Raw genomic sequence first — 22,411 nt, 5'->3', positions numbered from 1 at the left:
TTTATGACTTACCTGCGTTGTGGTGTCGTACAGATGCTGGGTTAGAGTCCACAGAAAACAAGATGATCCCCATAACACTTTAGAGCATCAGAGAATCTTCAGTTCCACAGGCAGGCACTAGGGTAGCAAGAGAGTATGGGCAGAGGAATATGGTAGAAACTGAAACCAAAAGCTCCAAGTCTGCTAAGGAAATTAAGATAATTATAAGCCTCTATACTGGAATAAAGGTCAGCACATAACCCTGGAGAAGATACATCCCAGAAAATGTTTGAGAGGTTCCAGAACCTGTAGAGAGGCTGACTGGCGAGAGATTTCTCCTGCATAAAGCCACTCCATAGACACTGGGAGAGGACTCTGCTGTTTTAAATATACTGCTCAATAAAAAAAGGCCTAAAAATGAAGGAAATATAAAATGAACACTTAAAAAAAGATGGTTGTGAATTACCTGAAAAAGAATCTGAAACTTCTTCAAAAATATTTTTTTAGAAATAGTGTACTTTAATTTATTATAGTCAAATGCTTAATGGCTCCACTAAATAAAGAGTTCAACAAATAAGAAGGCCATAGTCCAGATAATTCAATGGGAAGTGAAAAATAAGTATATGTATATATGCACCAAACACCAGAGGTCCTGTATGTTGAAACAGATATTGACAGGATTAAAAAGAAAAACAGCAGAACATTAATATTAAGAAACTTTAGTATTCCACCATCAAAATGGATAAAACAACTTTGGACCTCTGCACCCACATGGGAGACCTGAATGGAGTTCCAGGCTCCTGGATTCTGCCTGGCCTAGCCCTAGCTATTGTAGCCACTTGGGGAGTAAACCAGCAAATGGAAGCTCTTTGTCTCTCTCTTTGTAACTCTTCCTTTCAAATAAATAAATATCACATGTTTTCCCTGACTTGTGGTAACTCATATGCAGAGTACAAAAACTCTGCCTTGTTTCAAGTAAATATCACAGATGGCCCTGTGGCGTAGCTGGTAAAACCACTGCCTATGGCTCCAGCATCCCATATGGGCGCTCCACTTCTGATCCAGCTTCATGCTAATGCTTCTGGGAAAGCAACAGAAGATGACCCAAGTTCTTGGACCCCTGCACCTACATGGGAGACCCAGAAGAATCTCCTGGCTCCTGGCTTCGGATTGTCCAGTTCCACCTGTTGTGACCATTTGGGGCATGAACCAGCAGATGGAAGATGTCTGTCTGTCTCTCTCTCTCTCTCTCTCCACCCCCACCGTGTTTCTGTGTGTGTGTGTGTGTGTGTATACACACATATATATAAAAACTCTACCTTTCAAATAAATAAACTGTTAAAAATAATAATAAATATCATATATCGTGTGTTTTCCCTGGTTTATGGTAACTAATATACAGAGTGCAAAAAATGTAATATATATGAGCAAAATTGACATTTTGAGATTTGATTATTATTTATAGCCCTTGCCTATTCTATTGAGGAACAATGGTTTTACTACTTACTAACTTATACAATTTATGTAATGGCTAGTTAAGTTTAGTTTAGATTTTTTTCTTAAGTGTACTTTTCAAAAATATATATATTTTTAACTTTTATTTAATGAATATAAATTTCCAAAGTATGGCTTATGGATTACAATGGCTTCCCCCCCATAACGTCCCTCCCACCCACAACCCTCCCCTTTCCCACTCCCTCTCCCCTTCCATTCACATGAGGATTCATTTTCGATTCTCTTTATATACAGAAGATCAGTTTAGCATACATTAAGTAAAGATTTCAACAGTTTGCTCCCACACAAACATAAAGTGAAAAATAATAGATGATTTTTTAAATGATGATGAAATCAGATCAGACCTATTGTCATGTTTAATCCCAGTGAGAGTCAAGTTGGGAATTGATAATTTCTTCTTTTTTTTTCTTACAGAAGATCAGTTTAGTATACATTAAGTAAAGATTTCAACAGTTTGCACCCCCCATAGAAACACAAAGTGAAATATACTGTTTGAGTACTCGTTATAGCATTAAGTCTCAATGTACAGCACATTGAGGACAGAGATCCTACATGAGGAGTAAGTGCACAGTGACTCCTGTTGTTGACTTAACAAATTGACACTCTTGTTTATGGCCTCAGTAATCTCCCCATGCTCCAGTCATGAGTTTCCAAGGCTATGGAAGCCCCTTGAGTTCTCCAACTCTTACCTTGTTTAGACAAGGTCATAGTCAAAGTGGAGGTTCTCTCCTCCCTTCAGAGAAAGGTACCTCCTTCTTTGAAGACCTGTTCTTTCCACTGGGATCTCACTCACAGAGATCTTTCATTTAGGTTTTTGTTTTGTTTTGTTTTTTCTTTTTCTTTCTTTTTTTTTTTTTTTTTTTTTTTTTTTTTTTTTTTTTTGGCCAGAGTGTCTTGGCTTTCCATGCCTGAAATACTCTCATGGGCTTTTCAGCCAAATCGGAATGCCTTTAGGGCTGATTCTGAGGCCAGAGTGCTGTTTAGGACATCTGCCATTCTATGAGTCTGCTGAGTATCTCGCTTCCCATGTTGGATCACTCTCCCCTTTTTTTATTCTATCGGTTAGTATTAGCAGGTACTAGACTTGTTTATGTGCTTCCTTTGACTCTTAGTCCTCAAAAATATATTTTAAGAATATGTACTTTTAAATAATCAAAGAGTTTAAAAGGCTTTATAGTTCTTATCTACATATAACCAGATATTGTCTTATGAAAAACAGACTGGTTACCACTAGTAGTAGTACATAAATATATTATTAATATTTATATTTATTGAAGACAAACATCATATATTCCTAATATTTATGTTTTTCATAGCATCTGTGACAGAGCCTAATATAATTCACAAGTAACTATCTAATTGCTTCTGACATTTAGAATGTAGTAAACTATTTAAATTTTTATTACCAATATATTCCATACTTACTGTAGAAAGTATAAAAGTGGAAAGGAAAAAAGAAAATTAAAAGATAGCCAGTCCTTCAACCCTAATGTAATGTAATGGTTGATATTTTCTGAGCTATTCTTTGCCTGAGATAGTACTCATTCTTTTGAGTAATCCATAAGTGGACTAAATCTGAGGTGCTAATTTTGCAATGTGTTATATTCCCTTACCAAGTGCTCACTTTGGCAGCACATACACTAAAGTATTACCTTACCAAAGTTTAGCTTCATGTATTTTGCTTAATCGTAGGTCGTTTTCCTCCTACCAAAGGGAAGGCCTATATTGATGGGTATGACATTTCAAGTAACATAATCAAGATTCGAAAAAACTTGGGCTTCTGTCCACAGCATGACTTGTTTTTTGATGACTTGACAGTATCCGAACATCTTTTTTTCTACTCTGTGGTGAGTCTGAGATATATTTTATAAAATTATACAGTAAATTTGACATTTTACCTTTTAATATGTATACAGATCTGTAAATTTTAACACATTTAACCAACAATGCAATCAGGAAACAGAACAGTTTCATTATTCCAAGCACCCCCTCATACTATTTTTTGTTGTTATCCCTCTTCCCTCTTATACCCACTGGTCTATTCTTCATCACTATAGCTTTGTCTTTTTGAGAATATCATAGAATGGAATCATGGAGTCTGTAACATCTTGAGATTGGCTTCTTTCAGTGAACAACTGCCTTTGAAATTCTTCCATGCTGCTGTGTGCATGGATAGTTTGTTCCTCTTAATTGGTAAGTAGTACTTCATGTTTGGATATACCAAGATACACCAATGTAAGGGACATTTGGATTGTTTTAAATTTTTGAAGATTTTGGATAAAGCTTCCCTGAATTTTGTGCACATGTTTTTATTTAAATGTGAAACAAGTTTTTTTGCTCTCAGAGTAGGATTACTTGATCATGTATGCATTTGTTTTTAAGAAACTGACACTGTTTTCCAGAGTAGCCATATTGGTTTGCAATTCCCAGCAGCAATGTATGAGGATACCAATTGCTACACATTCTAGCCAGTGTTTGGGATTGTCAATACTTTTAAAAAAGTGTTTTAATAAGTATATAGTGGTATTTAGTTGTGCTTTTAATTTGCATTTCAGGTTTTAATAAGTGTATACTGGTTTTTAATTGTGACTTTAATGTGCATTTTATGATTGGGTAATGATGTTCAACATCTTATGTTTGCTGATTGGCTATCTCTGTAGCCTCTTTGATGCAGTATTTAATCAGGTCTTTTGTCCATCTTTTTTTTCTTTTTTTAAATTTATTTATTACTTGAAAGGCAGAGTTACAGAGAAGCAGAGGCAGAGGCAGAGAGACAGAAAGACAGACAGACAGAGGTGTCCTCCATCTGCTGGTTCACTCCCTAGATGGCCACAACATCCAGAGCTGCGCTGATCTGAAGCCAGGAACCAGGAGCTTCTTCCAGGTCTCCCTTGTGGGTGCAGGGGCCCAAGGACTTGGGCCATCTTCTGCTGCTTTCCCAGGTGCATTAGCAGAGAGATGGATCAGAAGTGGAGCAGCCAGACTCAAACCGGTGCCCATATGGGATGCTGGCATTGCAGGCAGCAGCTTTACCCACTTTGCCACAGGGCCAGACCCACTTTGTCCATCTTTCATTTGAGTTATTTGTTCTCTCACTTTTTAGTCTTTTAGAATTCTTCGTGTGTTCTGGATATGTATCCTTTGTTGAACATGTGTCTTGCAAATACCTTTCCTAATCTGTAGCTTGTTTTATCATTTTCTTGATCAAATGAGTGAAACTGTAAATATTACATCACATTTTCCTTCAGCTGTTGATTGCTCTTTTTTTTGGAGAAAAGTAAATTTATTTGAATGAGTTTACAGAGTCTAAATTCAAAATTTAGACTTTATGACTTGCAAGGTACACCTTCTACATCATTATGTTTCTTTTTCTATATACTTTTTAAAAATTTTTATTTAAGCTATACAAATTTTATGTATTTCCTATATACAGATTCAGGAACATAGCAGTACTTCTACCCTACCCTCTTTCCTGCCCATGATCCCACCCTTCTTCCTCCTCCCTCTCCTATTCCAACTCTTATTTTTTTTTATAACAATGTACTTTTTAAAAAAAGATTGATTGATTGATTGATTGATTGATTTCAAAGGCAGAGTTACAGAGAGGCAGACAGAGAGAGAGAGAAGTGGGGAGGGGGGGTTCTTGCATCCATTGTTCACTTCCCAGATAGCCGCAATGGCCAGAGCTGCGCCAATCTGAAGCCAGGAGCTTGGAGCTTCCTCTGAGTCTCCCATGTGGATGCAGGGGCCCAAGGACTTGGGCTGGCCATCTTCTACTTTCCCAGGCCATAGCAGAGAGCTGGATCAGAAGTAGAGAAGCCAGTACTCAAACTGGCACCCATATGTGATACCAGCACTGCAGGTGATGGCTTTACCTGCTATACCACAGCACCAGCCACTCCCCCTCATTCTTAATTCTTATAAACATCTATTTTCAGTTAGCTTTCTACACATAAGATTAACTCAACACTAAGTAAAGAATTCAAAAAGTAGTATAAAGGAAAAAAATGTTATTCCTCAACAGTTGAGACAAAGACTGTAAACAATCATCAAATCTCAAAATGTCAATTTGATTCCTACAGATTACCTTTTAGGTACTCTATTAGTACCACAGATCAGGAAGAACATATAGTATTTGTCTTTTTGGCACTGACATTTCATTAAGTATAATGTTTTCCAGTTGCATCTATTTTGTTGCAAAAGACAGGATTTCATTTTTACTACTGTGTAGTATTCCATAGTGTATATATACCATGATTTCTTCATCCAGTCTTCAGTTGGTGGACATCTGGGTTGATTCCATATCTTAGCTATTGTGAACTGAGCTGCAATAACAATGGAGGTAGAGAGAACTCTTTTATCTGCTGATTTCATTTTATTTCGATAAATTCCCAGGAGTGGGATGGATGGGGCAAATGGTAGATCTATATTCAACCAAATTCAGTTTTGGGGCTGGCACTGTGGCACGATGGGCTAACACCCTGGCCTGAAGCACCTGCATCCCATATGGGTGCCGGTTCGAGACCCAGCTGCTCCACTTTTGATCCATCTCTCTGCTGAGGCCTGGGAAAGCAGTAGAAAATGGCCCAAGTCCTTGGGCCCCTGCACCCATGTAGGAGACCCAGAAGAAACTCCTGGCTCCTGGCTACTGGCTCTAGATCAGCGCAGCTCCTGCCATTGCAGCCAATTGGAGAGTGAACCATCAGATGGAAGACTCTGTGTGTGTGTGTGTGTGTGTGTGTGTCTCTACCTCTTCTCACTCTTTCAAATAAATAAATAAATCTTAGAAAAAAAAAGATCTATATTCAGATTTCTGAGGTATCTCCATACTGTCTTCCACAGTGGTTGCACCAGTTTACATTTCCACCAACAGTAGATTAGAGTACCTTTTTCCCCACATCCTTGCCAGCATTTATTTTGTTTGTTGATTCCTGTATGGGAGCCATTCTGACTGGGGTGAGGTTAAACCTCATTGTGGTTTTAATTTGCATTTTCCTGATGGCTAGTAATCCTGAGCAATTTCTCATGTGTCTTTGGGCATTTGGACTTCCTTTGTAGAAAAATGGCTATTCACGGTGCCGTGGCTCAATAGGCTAATCCTCCGCCTGCAGTGCCGGCACACCAGGTTCTAATCCCGGTCGGGGTGCCGGATTCTGTCCTGGTTGCCCCTCTTCCAGGCCAGCTCTCTGCTATGGCCCAGGAGTGCAGTGGAGGATGGCCCAAGTCCTTGGGCCCTGCACCCACATGGGAGACCAGGAGAAGCACCTGGCTCCTGGTTTCAGATCAGCGTGATGTGCCGGCCGCAGCACGCCGGGCACGGCGGCCATTGGAGGGTGAACCAATGGCAAAGGAAGACCTTTCTCTCTGTCTCTCTCTCACTGTCCATTCTGCCTGTCGAAGGAAGGAAGGAAGGAAGGAAGGAGGGAGGGAGGGAGGGAGGGAGGAAGGAAGGAAGGAAGGAAGGAAGGAAGGAAGGAAGGAAGGAAGGAAGGAGCTGTTCAAGTCTTTTTCCCATTTCTTTTTTTTTAACATTTTATGCTTTTATTTAGTGAGAAAGATGCATAGGAGAGTAAGAGCTTTATTTAAGAGAGAGAGGTAGGCCAGCGCCATGGCTCACTTGGCTAATCCTCTGCCTGCAGCTCTGGCACCCCGGGTTCTAGTCCCGGTTGGGGTGCCGGATTCTGTCCCAGTTGCTCCTCTTCCAGTCCAGCTCTCTGATGTGGCCCAGGAAGGCCGTGGAGGATGGCCCAAGTGCGTGGGCCCTGCACCTGCGTGGGAGACCAGGAGGAAGCACCTGGCTCCTGGCTTCGGATCGGCGCAGCACGCCAGCCGTAGCAGCCATTTGGGGGGTGAACCAACAGAAAAAGGAAGACCTTTCTCTCTGTCTCTCTCTTTCTCTCTCACTGTCTAACTCTGCCTGTCAAAAAAAAAAAAAAAAGGAGAGAGAGAGACAGGTAAATCTGGGTTCATACCGAGCACCAGGAACCAGCCACATGGAGGAGCATCTAGGCCAGGAAGCCTAGGGAATGTGGCCCAAAGGCCTCACGCCCTGTGGGCACAGGGCTACAGCCATCCCACTCCTCACTTGAGGCCAGGGCAAAGAAGAGAAGGCTGGACACAACGTGTCCCAGGCTTTTAACCCACTTCCAAAGGGGAGTGGTTAATTAATTTGATTGGCAGTGTTGCCCATTTCTTAACTGGATTGTTTGTTTTGTAGTTGTTGTTTTTCTTGAGCTCTTTATAGATTCTGGATATTAATTCTGTATCAGTTACATAGTTTACAAAAAATTTCTCTCATTCTGTAAGTTACCTCTTCACTTTGCTAAATGTTCCTTTTGCAGTACAGAAGCTTCTCAGCTTAAAGTAATCTCATTTCTCAATTTTGGCTTTCATTACCTGTGCTTCAGGGATCTTTTCCAAGAAGTCTTTGCCTATGCTAATCTCTTGCAGAGTTTCCCCCAATGTTCTCTAGTAATTTGATGGTATCAGGTCATAAATTTACATCTTTTATCCATTTTGAGTGAATTTTCATGTGAAGCGTAGGTTAGGAGTCTTGCTTCATTTTTATGCATGTGGAGATCCAGTTTTCCCAGAATCATTTGTTGAAGAGACTATCCTTGCTCCAGGGATTGATTTTAGCTCCTTTGTCAAAGATGAGTTGGTTGTATATGCATGGATTGATTTCTGGAGTTTTTGTTCTGTTCCATTGGTCTACAAGTCTGTTTTTGTGCCAGTACCAGGCTGTTTTGATTATAATTCCCTGTAGTGTGTCTTAAAATCAGGTATTGTGATGCCTCTGGCTTCGTTTTTGTTGTATAAAATTGCTTTAGCTATTTGAGATCTCCTGTGTTTCCATATGAATTTCAGCATCATTTTTTCTAGAAAGGGAAGAAAGTCATTGGTATTTTGATGGGGATCACATTGAATCTGTAAATTGCTTTCTTTAAGATTTATTTATTTATTTGAAAGGTAGAGTTACAGAGAGGGAGAGGCAGAGAGGTCTTCCATCTTCTGGTTCACTCCCCAGATGGCTGCAATGGCCCAAGCTGTGCTGATCTGAAGCCAGGAGCTTCTTTCAGGTCTCCCGCGTGGGTGCAGGAGCCCAAACCCTTGGGCCATTTTGCACTGCTTTCCCAGGCCATCAGCAGGGAGCTGGATCCAAAGTGGAATGTCCAGGATTTGAAATGGCGCCCAAATGGGATGCCAGCACTGCAGGTGGCAGCTTTACCTGCTGCACCACAGCGCTGGCCCCTGTAAATGCTTTTCGTAGTATGGACCTTTCTCTCTGTCTCTCCCTTTCTCTGTAATTACCTCTCAAATAAATAAAAATAAAATATTTTAAGAAAAAACAAATGTACTTTTATTTTGGTTTTTTTAGTTCTAAAGTTCCCATTTGTTTTTTTATTTCATTTATATAGTACTTTATTTGCTAATATCTGTCTTCAGATACTCATTAAGTCATTTTTTAAAACACTTATTTGAAAGGCAGAATTAGGGAGAGAGCCAGGAAAAAGAGAGAGACATCTTCCATCTGCTGGGTCATTCCACAAATGGCCAAAACAGCTGAAGTAAGGTCAAAGCCAGGAGCCTGGAACTCCATCTGGATCTCCCACATGTTTGGCAGAGGCCCAAACACTTGGGCTATCTTACACTGCCTTCCCAGGTACATTAGCAGGGAGTTGGGTTGGAAGTAGAGCAGCTGGGTCTTGAATCTGCATGCATATGGGGTGCTGGCACCGCAGGCAATGGCTTAACCTATTGTACAATAGTGGCAAACCTTGTTCAAGCATTTTAATAATAAATCTGTATTCAGGTCTTTGGCATTTAATTCCAGAATCTGTAACCATTGCGATTGATGTCTGTTCTTTGTCTTTTCCTATATGTATTGAATTTTTTTTTTTTTTTTTTTTTTTGACAGGCAGAGTGGACAGTGAGAGAGAGAGACAGAGAGAAAGGTCTTCCTTTGCCGTTGGTTCACCCTCCAATGGCCGCCGCGGCCGGCGCGCTGCGGCCGGCGCACTGCGCTGATCCGATGGCAGGAGCCAGGAGCCAGGTGCTTTTCCTGGTCTCCCATGGGGTGCAGGGCCCAAGCACCTGGGCCATCCTCCACTGCACTCCCGGGCCACAGCAGAGGGCTGGCCTGGAAGAGGGGCAACCAGGACAGAATCCGGCGCCCCGACCGGGACTAGAACCCGGTGTGCCGGCGCCACTAGGCGGAGGATTAGCCTAGTGAGCCGCGGCGCCGGCCTGTATTGAATTTTTATGATTTCTTTGTCTGCTAAGCAACTTTGGGTTTTATTCTGAATATTTTGGGTTTTTTATAAAAGATTTATTTATTTTATTTGAAAGATAGAGTTACAGAGAGGCTGAGGCAGAGAGGGGATGGGGGTCTTCCATCCCCTGGTTCACTCCCCCAGATGGCTGCAACAGTCATAGCTGCACCAGTGCGAAGTCAGGAGCTTGGTCTTGGTCTCCCAGGCAGGTTCAGGGACCCAAGGACTTGGGCCATCGTCTACTGCTTTCCCAGGCCATAGCAGATCAAAAGTGAAGCAGCCAGGACTGGTGCCCATATGGTATATTGGCACTGCAGGCAGCAGCTTTACCCGATACGCCACAGCACCAGCCCCTATCTGAATATTTTGAACAATACATTATGAAACTCTACTTCTTATTTATATCTTTTCAAAGTCTTTGCAGTGCTGTTTCAGTCTTTCCCATGTGTGTAATATTCATCAGTCAGTCTTGCACCTAGGCAAGTGTGTACTCATTTGTACTGTTTTAAAGTATGGAATTACTAATTAGGATATATACAAGTACTGGAGTGAGCACATGAATTTATAAGCAAGTCTATAATATTACTTTGCTGCTTATCTCCTGTTATCTTCCCAGTACTTTCTGGTTTCTCAAGATTACTTTCTCAGGCCTCCATTCACAAATGGTAAAAAACAATGAGATCTGGTCCTTCCCTACTACAGCCACATCTCCACTGAACTGAGAAGATTCATGTCCTTGGAGTTTTAGTTTTGCAAGACTCCCATTCTTATCTGTTCTTCTCACCATCCTTGTCACAACAATTCCATGAACTGAGGCACAGAACAGAGGGGAAAAAATGATTGCCCACAACTCTCTCTAAATCCAGAATGAGAGCGTTTCTTCTTAATCTCGCTATTTGGACTACAGTACTCACTTCTGGGTTTTGGATTACTTTGGTTGCAGGTTATAGTCTATACAGGGGAAAATAATAAATTCACCACTGTTTCAATGATACCTTAATTCTTGTGTTCAACCTGCCCCAACTGCTAATATTTAACTTTTCAGAGTTTTCTCTATGTTTAGTAATTGAATTCAGTAGTAGATGAAAAGGTACGTGTATTTACTCCATTATATCTGGAAGCCAGAAATGTGCTTGCTTTCCTTCCTGTATTGGTGAGCTCCAATTGTCTTTATAAGATATTTTTAAAAATTTAGAAACTTTTACACAGAAATGCAGGTATGGATGATCACACAGTGGCAGTCACACTTTTCACCGGGCTGTGGTTGGAGTCCAGGGAGGCTCCAGATCTGAGCACTGGAATGGTCTTCCTGCTGCATAGAAGAGCAGACCCTCCCTCGCCCAGGGGAAATCCTGGAACACCCTGAAGCTTCTGGGATTCTCACGTGCAGCCTTTGTCGTGCCTGTTAAATGGAGGGATTGCTGTCAGAGCCTTAGCTGGCCCTGCAAGTGCCCACGACCCTTTGCAATGGATTAAATCAGCTGAGTCTGTTTCGGTGCCCTTAAAGCTTTGGGGAACTCAAGTTTTCTAGGCCAGGGACAGTCCAAGGGAAGGGTGTCTGCAGAGCTGGGCTCCCAGGTCTTTGTCGTGCAGCGCCAGCGCTTGCAGGCCCTTGTGCAAAGCTCTCCTGAGGAGGGGCCAGTGGGGAGCTCCCCTGGTGCAGTGTGGCTGGTCCCCGGCGGCCCCTGCTCGTCCACTCCCCAGAAGGCCTCAGCATCCCCCTCTCCCCGCTCCTTTCCCCTGCCTGCTCACCCCTCCCTGAGCGGCGGGGGGGGGGGGGGGGGGGGGGGGGGGGGCCTGTTCTACCTTTTGGGCCTCAAGCAAGGGTGGAGTCCCCAGGGTTTCTCAAGGTGAATGGGGTCACGTGTGGCCCCAGCGTCCCCGAGGCTCCTGGAACCTTCCCTTTGCCTGAACCGCCCATCTTAACAAATGGGCAATGCACTCAGTTGCTGTGTATTCTAGAAATATCGCCACCACTTGCTCTCATACATTTTTCTAAGAAATTATGATTGTGCTTTGAAAAGCAGTACACATCAGGAACAACCTTATACTGCTTTGTGCCTTCCTTGTTGTGTCCTGGGGAGGCTGCTGCTCGCCTGTTGCTCCTGATGCCCCACCTGCCTCTCTGCAGAAGCACTACAGAATGTCCTGTGACTGGACAGTTGGCCTAAACTGTGCAGGAAATTACCTCCTTACTTACCCAGTAGAGTTCACTGTCATCAGACACGGTCCTCTGACGAAAGTACTGTGGTTTTATACGGATAATTTGCAGATTTATCTAATGTGCACTTGTGTACAGATTATTAAGTTTTATGATATAACCGAGTAATCAGTATTTGATCATCTTGCTTTTTATTAAAATGTATATTTCTAATCCTATTTTTAAAGCTGAGAAAAATGGCTGAGAAGGATGTTTATTTTCCTGAGAGTATTTTTTAACTTTTATTTAATAAATACAAATTTTGAAAGTACAACTTTTGGATTATAGCAGTTTTCCCCCCATAACCTCCCTCCCACCCACAGACCATCCCATCTCCTACTCCTTCTCCCATCCCATTCTTCATTAAGATTCATTTTTTAAATTATCTTTATATACAGTAGGTCAACTTAGTATATATTAAGTAAAGATTTCAACATATTGCACCCACACAGACACACAAAGTATAAAGTACTGTTTGAATACTAGTTTTAACGTTAATGCACATAGTACAACACATTAAGGACAGAGATCCTACATGGGGAGTAAGTGCACAGTGACTCCTGCTGTTGATTTAACAATTGACACTCTTATTTATGATGTCAATAATCATCCTAGGCTCTTGTCATGAGCTGCCAAGGCTATGGAAGCCTCTTGAGTTCACAGACTCCGACCTTATTTAGACATGGCCATAATCAAAGTGGAAGTTCTCTCCTCCTTTCAAAGAAAGGTACCTCTTTCTTTGATGGCCTGATCTTCTTGAAAGTATTTTTAAGATAAAGCTTCACAATGGCTGTAATCTTTGCAGATATATGTAGTTTGATACATATTGTTGCATTTGGAAATCTTGTATTGTTAACCTGTTTTATATAAAATGAGTAGTGGAAATTTTATAATTACAACCATGTAATTAAAAGGATTAGCCAAGCAAACAAAAATGCAGGCATGGGAAAAAAGACTATTTTTTACTGTTGTAATGAAGTTTATATAAAATGTTTCTAAAGATTTAGTTGCAAGAAACCTCATATATCTGTGTGGCAAGGGTAAGAAAAGTTGTGGTCTAAGAGCTCTCTGAAAATGAAGTCAGATGCACGAGGTAAATTCTGGTTCCTCTTTCTAGATAAAAGGAATACCTCAAAGGAAGTGTACTGTGGAGACTGACCACATGCTGTCTATTTTTAACCTGCTGGAAAAGCATGATGCATTTCCACAAGAACTGAGTGGAGGAATGAAGCGCAAACTGTCCATCATTATAGCACTAATGGGAAGCTCCAAGGTATTCATTGGGGAAAGAGACAGAATGCATGAGCACACAGTGTGACAGCAGAGAGGCAATTAATATTGGATCCTGCCAGCTGATCTAGAAAACTCAGCTGGCAGTAGCCTAAGAGTTGATCTGATGCTAACAGGAGGCTTGCTAATGATAATCAGTAGCCAAGCTGCTACAACATATTTGGGGATTCTTTTTTTTTTTCCTAGAGTTAAAAACCCTCTAATTTACTCTAAATTCTGTATCTTAGCTTAAATGTGTTCTCAAATAATTAGGAAACCTACAAGTAGCATATCATTAATTATCAGTGGTCATGGAATTTTTCTTCTGACTTTAGGTACTGATATTTGATGAACCATCATCTGGCATGGACCCAACCTCAAGGAGGGTCTTCTGGCATCTCCTTCAGCAGTATAAACACAATCGTACCATCTTACTGACCACCCAGTACATGGATGAAGCTGATATCCTGGGTGACCGCATTGCCATCATGATCAAGGGTACCCTGCGCTGTTGTGGTTCTTCAGTCTTCCTGAAACGAAAATATGGTCTCTCTCCCTTTGATCATTCTTAAGATATTGTTATATTAATAATATTATCTTAATGTGATTTTCATTATGTTTTGACTGTATATTTAGAACTTCAGTAACACTCTGTGGCCTACTAAGTCTCAACCATTACAGTTGGTATTTAAAGTCCTTTGCAATATGTGTATTCCCAGTATATACTTAACACATATTCTTTAGCATATACTATCAGATACAGGAAGTCCTTTTATCAGCCTACAAATACCATGCATATTTGTCCAATTTTGTACCTAATGACAGTTTTCTTTGTCTCTATAACATAGTTTTGCCTCTAGATGTATTTCTTTAAGTGATTGATTGATGAGGAGAGAAAGTAGAAAAATCAGACATCTCTGACTCTAGTTCTTTGCCAAATCAACACAAAATCCCTGAAGTGTTGAGATAACTCATAGATGTGGTAATTGACAGTAAGAATGTAGAACACAATGAAAGGATAACATAAGTAGAATAAAAATGCCCTTGTCTCTGGTAAGTATACAGCTTTCAAGGGAGATAAAATAGATATATTAAACAGTGAATTATTCAGGGCCAAAATTATAGAAATAGGCCTACAAAACGAGATTATAAATGTAAGTGGAAATATAATTAGGCCGGCGCCACGGCTCAATAGGCTAATCCTCCACCTTGCAGCGTCGGCACACCAGGTTCTAGTCCCGGTCGGGGCAACAGATTCTGTCCCGGTTGCCCCTCTTCCAGGCCAGCTCTCTGCTGTGGCCCAGGAGTGCAGTGGAGGATGGCCCAAGTGTTTGGGCCCTGCACCCACATGGGAGACCAGGAGAAGCACCTGGCTCCTGGCTACGGATCAGCGCAGTGCGCCGGCCGCAGCGCTCCGGCCACAGCAGCCATTGGAGGGTGAACCAATGGCAAAAGGAAGACCTTTCTCTCTGTCTCTCTCACTGTCCACTCTGCCTGTCAAAAAAAATAAATAAATAAATAAATAAAACTTAAAGAAATATAATTAAGGATTATTTGCTTCAGTGATTCATTTATTCAGTATTTAAGTTTATTCAACTCCAACTATCTCTATTGATTACAGTGCTACTCACCTTTTATATCTTATTGAAAACAATTCAAAATAACTTCATTATATAAAATTTATAACTGGGACCCAGATATATCAGAAAACCTCCCTACAATCATACTTAGATGCCCATTTGCTTGTTCAGAGTCTATAATCACTTAATAGATTTTTGTTTATGTTTCTTATATGATCAAAAAGTGGATACTAGCATATCAAGCATAGATCTTCTAGTTAATAACCTGTTTTATTTTGCTGGATTTTAGTAGGGAAGATGTCATTTTTCCATTTCACAAATTCTTCTACACAGTTGCCTTTTAGGGGTTCTATATCCAAAATTAGGCTTATGTCATCTGAATTGGGTGTTCCTGGGTTATGAGCCACATAATTTAAGCAGCTGTGCTTTTAAAAAATAAATCACTGGGGCCAGCACCGTGGCACTGTGGGTTAATCCTCCACCTGCGGAGCTAGCATCCCATATGGATGCCGGTTCTAGTCCCAGATGCTCCTCTTCCAATCCAGCTCTCTGCCATGGCCTGGGAAAGCAGTAGAAGATGGCCCAAGTCCTTGGGCCCCTGCACCTGCACGGGAGATGGGGAGGAAGCTCCTGGCTCCTGGCTTGGGATCGGCGTAGTTCCGGCCATTGTGGCCATTTGGGAGTGAACTAGTGAACGGAAGTCCTTTCTCTCTGTCTCTCCGTCTCGCTGTCCATAACTCTACCTCTCAAATAAATAAATAAAATCTTTTTAAAAATGAAAAATCTTTTTTTGTAATTTTCATCGTAGAGATCTTTAACGTCCTTGGTTAAGTTTATTCCAAGGTATTTGATTGCTTTTGTAGCTATTGTGAATGGGATTGATCTTAGAAGTTCTTCCTCAGCCATGGCATTGCCTGTGTATACAAAGGCTGTTGATTTTTGTGCATTGATTTTATATCCTGCTACTTTGCCAAATTCTTCTATGAGTTCCAATAGTCTCTTAGTAGAGTTCTTTGGATCCCCTAAGTAAAGAATCATATCGTCTGCAAAGAGGGATAGTTTGAGTTCTTCCTTCCCAATTTGTATCCTTTTAATTTCTTTTTCGTGCCTAATAGCTCTGGCTAAAACTTCCAGAACTATGTTGAATAGCAGTGGTGAGAGTGGACATCCCTGTCTGGTACCAGATCTCAGTGGAAATGCTTCCAACTTTTCCCCATTCAATAGGATGTTGGCTGTGGGTTTTTCATAGATTGCTCTGATTGTATTGAGGAATATTCCTTCCATACCCAGTTTGCTTAGAGTTTTCATCATGAAAGGGTGTTGTATTTTATCAAATGCCTTCTTGGCGTCTATTGAGATAATCATATGGTTTTTTTCTGAAGTCTGTTAATGTGGTGTATCACGTTGATTGTTTTGTGCACATTGAACCATCCCTGCGTACCAGGGATAAATCCCACTTGGTCTGGGTGGATGATCTTTCTGATGTGTTGTTGCATTCTATTGGCGAGAATTTTATTGAGGATTTTTGCATCTATGTTCATCAGGGATATTGGTCTGTAATTCTCTTTCAGTGCTGCATCTTTTTCCGGCTTAGGAATTAAGGTGATGCTGGCTTCATAGAAAGAATTTGGGAGGATTCCCTCTTTTTCTATTGTTCTGAATAGTTTGAGAAGAATTGGAGTTAGTTCTTCTTTAAATGTCTGGTAGAATTCAGCAGTGAATCCATCTGGTCCTGGGCTTTTCTTTGTTGGGAGGGCCTTTCTTACTGTTTCAATTTCTGTCTCAGTTATGGGTCTGTTTAGGTTTTCGATGTCTTCCTGGTTCAATTTAGGTAGGTTGCATGTGTCCAGGAATCTATCCATTTCTGATAGGTTTCCCTGTTTGGGCTATAGTGTCATTTAAATCTACTGTCTCCTTGTTGATCTTCTGTCCTGTTGATCTGTCTATTTCTGAGAGTGGAGTATTGAAGTCCCCCAGTACTATTGTATTGGAGTCTAAGTCTCCCTTTAAGTCCCTTAACAAATCTTTTAAATAAACCGGTGCCCTGTAATTAGGTGCATATATATTGATAATCGTTAAATCTTCCTGTTGAATTGATCCCTTAATCATTATATAGTGCCCCTCTTTGTCTCTCTTAACAGTTTTTGTGGTAAAGTTTATGTTGTCCGATATTAAGATGGCTATGCCCGCTCTTTTTTCATTTCTGTTGGCATGGTATATCTTTTTCCAGCCTTTCACTTTCAGTCTGTATGCATCTTTGTTGGAAAGATGTGTTTCTTGTAAGCAGCAAATAGATGGGTTTTGTTCCTTAACTCCATCAGCGAATCGGTGTCTTTTAACTGGACAGCTCAGGCCATTAATGTTCAATGTGACTATTGATAAGTTGTAACTTTGCCCTGCCATTTGCCAAAGATAAGTTCTAATATATGCTTTGAATTCCCTGTGATCTTTTGCTGTGAGGTTTCCTTCCTTTACCTTCTTTCATATTGACGACCGTGTTTCTGTGTTTCTGTGTGTAACACATCTTGAAGCATATTTTGCAGGGCTGGATGAGTGGCGACAAATTCTTTGAATTTCTGTTTGCTATGAAAGGTCTTTATTTCACCTTCATTCACAAATGAGAGCTTTGCAGGATATAATATTCTGGGCTGGCAGTTTTTCTCTCTTAGTACCTGGGCTATATCTCGCCATTCCCTCCTAGCTTGTAGGGTTTCTGATGAGAAGTCAGCTGTGGGTCTGATTGGAGATCCTCTGAGAGTAATCTGACGTTTCTCTCTTGCACATTTTAGGATCTTTTCTTTATGTTTCACTGTGGAGAGTTTAATTACAACGTGTCGTGGTGAGGATTTCTTTTGGTCGTGTTTACTAGGGGTTCTATGAGCTTCCTGTACTAGGATGTCTCTGTCCTTCTCCAAACCTGTGAAATTTTCTGCTAGTATCTCACTAAAAAGGCCTTCTAATCCTTTCTCCCTCTCCATGCCTTCAGGAACTCCTATTACCCGAATGTTGGGTTTTTTAATAGTATCCTGAAGATTCCCGACAATATTTTTTAGGTTTCTAATTTCCTCTTCGTTGCTTCGGTTTGACTGTATATTTTCCTGTTCTCTGTCTTCTAAGTCCAATATTTTCTCTTCTGCTCCACTCATTCTGTTTTTAAGGTTCTCTAATGTGTTTGTCATTTGATCAATTGAATTCTTCATTTCATTATGGTTTCTCCTCACTATCACATTTTCATGTTCTTCTAGTTGTTTCATTTCATTTTGATTCCTCATTAATATTTCATTTTCGCGAGTGAGATTATCTATCTTGTCCATTAAGGATTTCTGTAATTCAAGAATTTGTTTTTGATAACTTCTTAATGTTCTTACCAATTTTTTGAGATCCACTTCTTGCATTTCTTCTGTCTCATCATCTTCATAATCTTGAATTGGGTGTCTATTTCATTTGGGGGCATCATAGTGTCTTCCTTGTTCTTGTTACCTTGGTTTTTGCGTTTGTTGTTTGTCATATTGGAGATATTCCTTGGTTTCTTCGCTGTGATGTTTTTTTCTTGTTATACTGTGACTGTAGATTAAGTGGACTGTCTGCTTTTGATGGATCCTTAGAGGCTGTGATGGGTGTGGCCAGAGAGCTCTGTTTGGTTCTTCAGGGTTAAGGGTGTGCCAAAGGTGACTCACCCAGATTGTTCTCTCGATCGCTTGCTCACTCTCTCTCTCTCTCTCTCTCTCTTTTTTTTTTTTTTTTTTGACTCAGTTGGGAAGTAATTCCGCACAGCTGAGTGGGATTGAGGGTAGTTGATGTATATAATCTGGCCCCTGTGGTATTTGTCTACTTGCCCCTGGGGCCACACAAAGAGTTTATGCAGCCCTCAGTGTGGTCTCAAGTTTCTCCACAGTCTCTCACCAATTTGCCCAGGTTACCAAGTTTGTGTACTTAGTGAGTTCTCTTGCCTCCCCCCCCCACCAGATTTTCACAGTCTCAGTTCGTTAGCTCCACACTTTCACTAACTAGGTCTTAACCTCCTGTTATTTCTCCCCACCAGAGTCAGGTTTTTCTGCTTGGTTAATGGCAGGCGCCTCTCTACATACGTAAAATGGCGCCTGCTCTTTGTCTTGCTCAGCTTTGTAAGGTTAGTGGAGAGCAAGGTTAATGTCCGTGAGCAAGGCTTGTTTTTCAATTACAAAGTAATTTATTAATCTAAGAACACATATTATATATGTGAATAGTGTAATACATAGTCCTTGCCTACAAGAATATCATGATAAGTAGCCTCTATGATGAACACTATGACAGGAGAAGGCACAGTGGGCTATGGAAGCACACACATAAAGCTAACAAGTTTGGGAGGGCACAGAATCAGCCCTAAAGGCACTCGGATCTGGCTGAAAAGCCCATGAGAGTATTTCACACATGGAAAGCCAAGACACTCTGGCAAAAAGATCTCTGTGAGTGAGATCCCAGTGGAAAGAACAGGTCTTCAAAGAGGGAGGTGCCTTTCTCTGAAGGGAGGAGAGAACCTCCACTTTGACTATGACCGTGTCTAAACAAGATAAGAGTCGGAGAACTCAAGGGGCTTCCATAGCCTTGGAAACTCATAACTGGTGCATAGGGAGATTACTGATGCCATAAACAGGAGTGTCAATTTGTAAAGTCAACAACAGGAGTCACTGTGCACTTACTCCTCATGTAGGATCTCTGTCCTTAGTGTGCTGTACATTGAGATTTAATGCTATAACGAATACTCAAACAGTATATTTCACTTTGTGTTTCTATGGGGGTGCAAACGATTGAAATCTTTACTTAATGTACACTAAACTGATCTTCTGTAAAAAAAAAAAAAAAAAAAGAAATTATCAATTCCCAACTTGATTCTCACTGGGATTAAACATGACAATAGGTCTGATCTGATTTCATCATCATCTAAAAAAAAATCATCTATTATATTTCACTTTATGTTTCTGTGTGGGAGCAAACTGTTGAAATACTTACTTAAGGTATACTAAGCTGATCTTCTGTATATTAAGATAATCGAAAATGAATCTTGATGTGAATGGAAGGGGAGAGGGAGTGGGAAAGGGGAGGGTTGTGGGTGGGAGGGACGGTATGGGGGGGAAGCCATTGTAACACGTGAGTCGTACTTTGGAAATTTATATTCATTAAATAAAAGATAAAAAAAAAAGTTTGGGAGGGCACATATTTTTATCTGCTCCACTACTTTTATCCCCAGAGCCTAAATTATAGCCTGATACAGTAGACAACCAATAATAATAGCTAAATGAATACAGTTATTTATCAGGATTTCCATTTCAAAATAACCATATAACAGGCACCTTTCTTCATATAGACACTTAATAGTTCATTAAGTTTTCATTTATGGTTCATTAAGACATGTATAATAATTATAGAGGAAGTTGTTTATTCAATGTATCATGTATTAGAGCATCATTTGAAAGCTTTAGATATGAGCCTTGCTAGAGTCATAACCAAATGTCTTGTGATACACCACACTTTTTTCCTTGTGGACCTAGGCAGCCAAAGGTGATCCTAACAAGGGCATTAAAATTTTCTTCTTTTGGTCTTCTAAATGTTTTCTCCCAGGTGCTGGATATCACATAGTTATGGAGAAGGAACCACATTGTGATGTAGAGAAGATTTCTGCATTGATTCAGTATTATGTTCCAGATGCCACTTTGGAGAATGATATTGGAGATGAATTGTCATTTATGCTACCCAAAAAGTATACAACAAGGTATGGGTGCAGAGAGCCTAGATGGATGGTTTTGGGGTGACCATAAATCATTTTCATTTTCACATATTTAACAAACTTAGTGAGTAGTATTTTTCTAACTGACCAAGTCCCCAGTTGTGGCTGTCATTTAACACCTCAAGTTAGAAAGCTCATAACTGAAGATTTCTCTCACTAAACAGAAGACTGCCTTATGTATTAACTATTTTTCAAGGCTTATTTGAATTTTCCTTTTTGTTTGGTTTGGATTTGTGGGAGGTGGTGCTGAGCAGGGGAGAGTGAGGGAGACATTGCAACCTAGTGGTTATAGCTTCCTGGTATTAATAAGGGGTAACTCATGGTAAGATGTTCATAGTATACCAATTCTCTGCATGGTGAGTAGGATCCAAGGAAGTATTAAGTGTTGAAAGTTAAAAGTAGTTTGGATGACCATTTTGGGAACAGAGATGACAAGAACACAGAGATTAACCTCAGCAGTTCACCAAATTGGTTACAGAGGGAACAGACAGGATAATTTTAACTGGGATGCCCATCCAATTAAGAGACCCATCCAGTTAAGAGAAATGGAGAGTACTCATCATTGCCCTTAGGAAGCATGCCAGTTTTGTGTTCTTGCCTGAAGTTATTACTACTTGGAAATCCCAAAGGTTCAAAGTGACTGCCATACATGAAAATAATTGTAAACTAATGATTGAAAGAGAAACAGAGGCATACATTTGGCTTAGTGAATAAGACACTGCTTGGTACATCCACATCTTGTTTGAGTCTCAACTGTGCTCCTGATTCCAACTTGCTGCTAATGCACACCTTGGGAAGCAGCAGGTAATCACCCAAGTAGTGGAGTCCCTGCTACCAATGTGGGAGATCTTGATTGAGTTTCTGCCTTTAGCCTGGCTCAGCACAGCTGTTGTGAGCATTTGTGGGGTGAACCAGCAGATGGAAGATCCATGTCTCTGTCTCTGGGTCTCTATGCCTCTCCTTTCAAATAAAATTAATTAATAATAAATATAAAATAAGTTGATCTTATTAAAGCAAAAGAATTTAACCAAAAATCAAGTTACAGTGGAGAATTTGCTAAGTTAAATTTCTCCCATTCTTTCCATTTATTTCTTAATAAGCAGTACAGTGAAGAATGATCTACTAAACATTTTTTCCATGGCCAATTGGGATTTTTATGTAACTAAATATTGAAAATTTAGTTACAGGGGCCGGTGCTGTGGTACAGATAGTTAAAGCCCTGACCTGAAGCACCGGTATCCCATATGGGTGCCGGTTCAAGTTCGGGCGCCGGTTCAAGTCCCGGCTGTTCCACTTCCTATCCAGTTCTCTGCTATGGCCTGGGAAAGCAGTGGAAGATGGCCCAAGTCCTTGGTCCTCTGCACCCGCATGGGAGACCCAGAAGAAACTCCTGGCTCCTGGCTTCAGATGGGTGCAGCTCCAGCCGTGGTGGCCATCTGGGGAGTGAACCATCAGATGGAAGACCTCTCTCTTTGTCTCTCCCTTTCTCTGTAACTCTGTCTTTCAAATAAATAAAATATTTTTTTAAAAAAAATTTAGTTACAAAACAAATTAAAAAATGGGCAAAGGACTTAAATAAAATTTTCTGCAAAGAAAGTATATGAATGTCCAATACGTACATAAAAACATGTTAACAGCACTAGCCAGTGGGGAAATGCAAATGCAAATGTGAGGATATAGAGAAATTGGAACCCTTGACACATTGCTGGTAGAAATATAAAATGGTACATCTGCTTGAAAACAATATGGCAGTACCAAAAAAATAAATAAGGAATTACCATGTGATGCAGCAATGCCAATCCCAGGTATATAACCCAAGGAACTGAAAACA

At 40.6% G+C, this 22,411-nt stretch overlaps 1 protein-coding gene across 20 annotated transcripts in view; it reads left to right on the top strand.

Annotated features, from left to right (window-relative positions):
* The window catches only part of LOC100353262 (phospholipid-transporting ATPase ABCA3), a 236,330-nt gene that overhangs the window by 126,790 nt on the left and 87,129 nt on the right, over positions 1–22,411 (top strand). For all 20 annotated transcript variants that reach the window (XM_070064622.1, XM_070064627.1, XM_070064623.1 and 17 more), the window contains 4 exons: positions 3,187–3,341; positions 13,085–13,240; positions 13,572–13,782; positions 20,415–20,565. In XM_070064622.1, coding sequence (XP_069920723.1) covers positions 3,187–3,341; positions 13,085–13,240; positions 13,572–13,782; positions 20,415–20,565 — 673 coding nt within the window. The remainder of the gene's footprint in view (positions 1–3,186; positions 3,342–13,084; positions 13,241–13,571; positions 13,783–20,414; positions 20,566–22,411) is intronic.

This window comes from Oryctolagus cuniculus, chromosome 19 (genome assembly GCF_964237555.1).
Source record: "Oryctolagus cuniculus chromosome 19, mOryCun1.1, whole genome shotgun sequence".
Taxonomy (NCBI): Eukaryota; Metazoa; Chordata; class Mammalia; order Lagomorpha; family Leporidae; genus Oryctolagus; species Oryctolagus cuniculus.
This window is presented reverse-complemented; position numbering and strand designations above follow the sequence as displayed.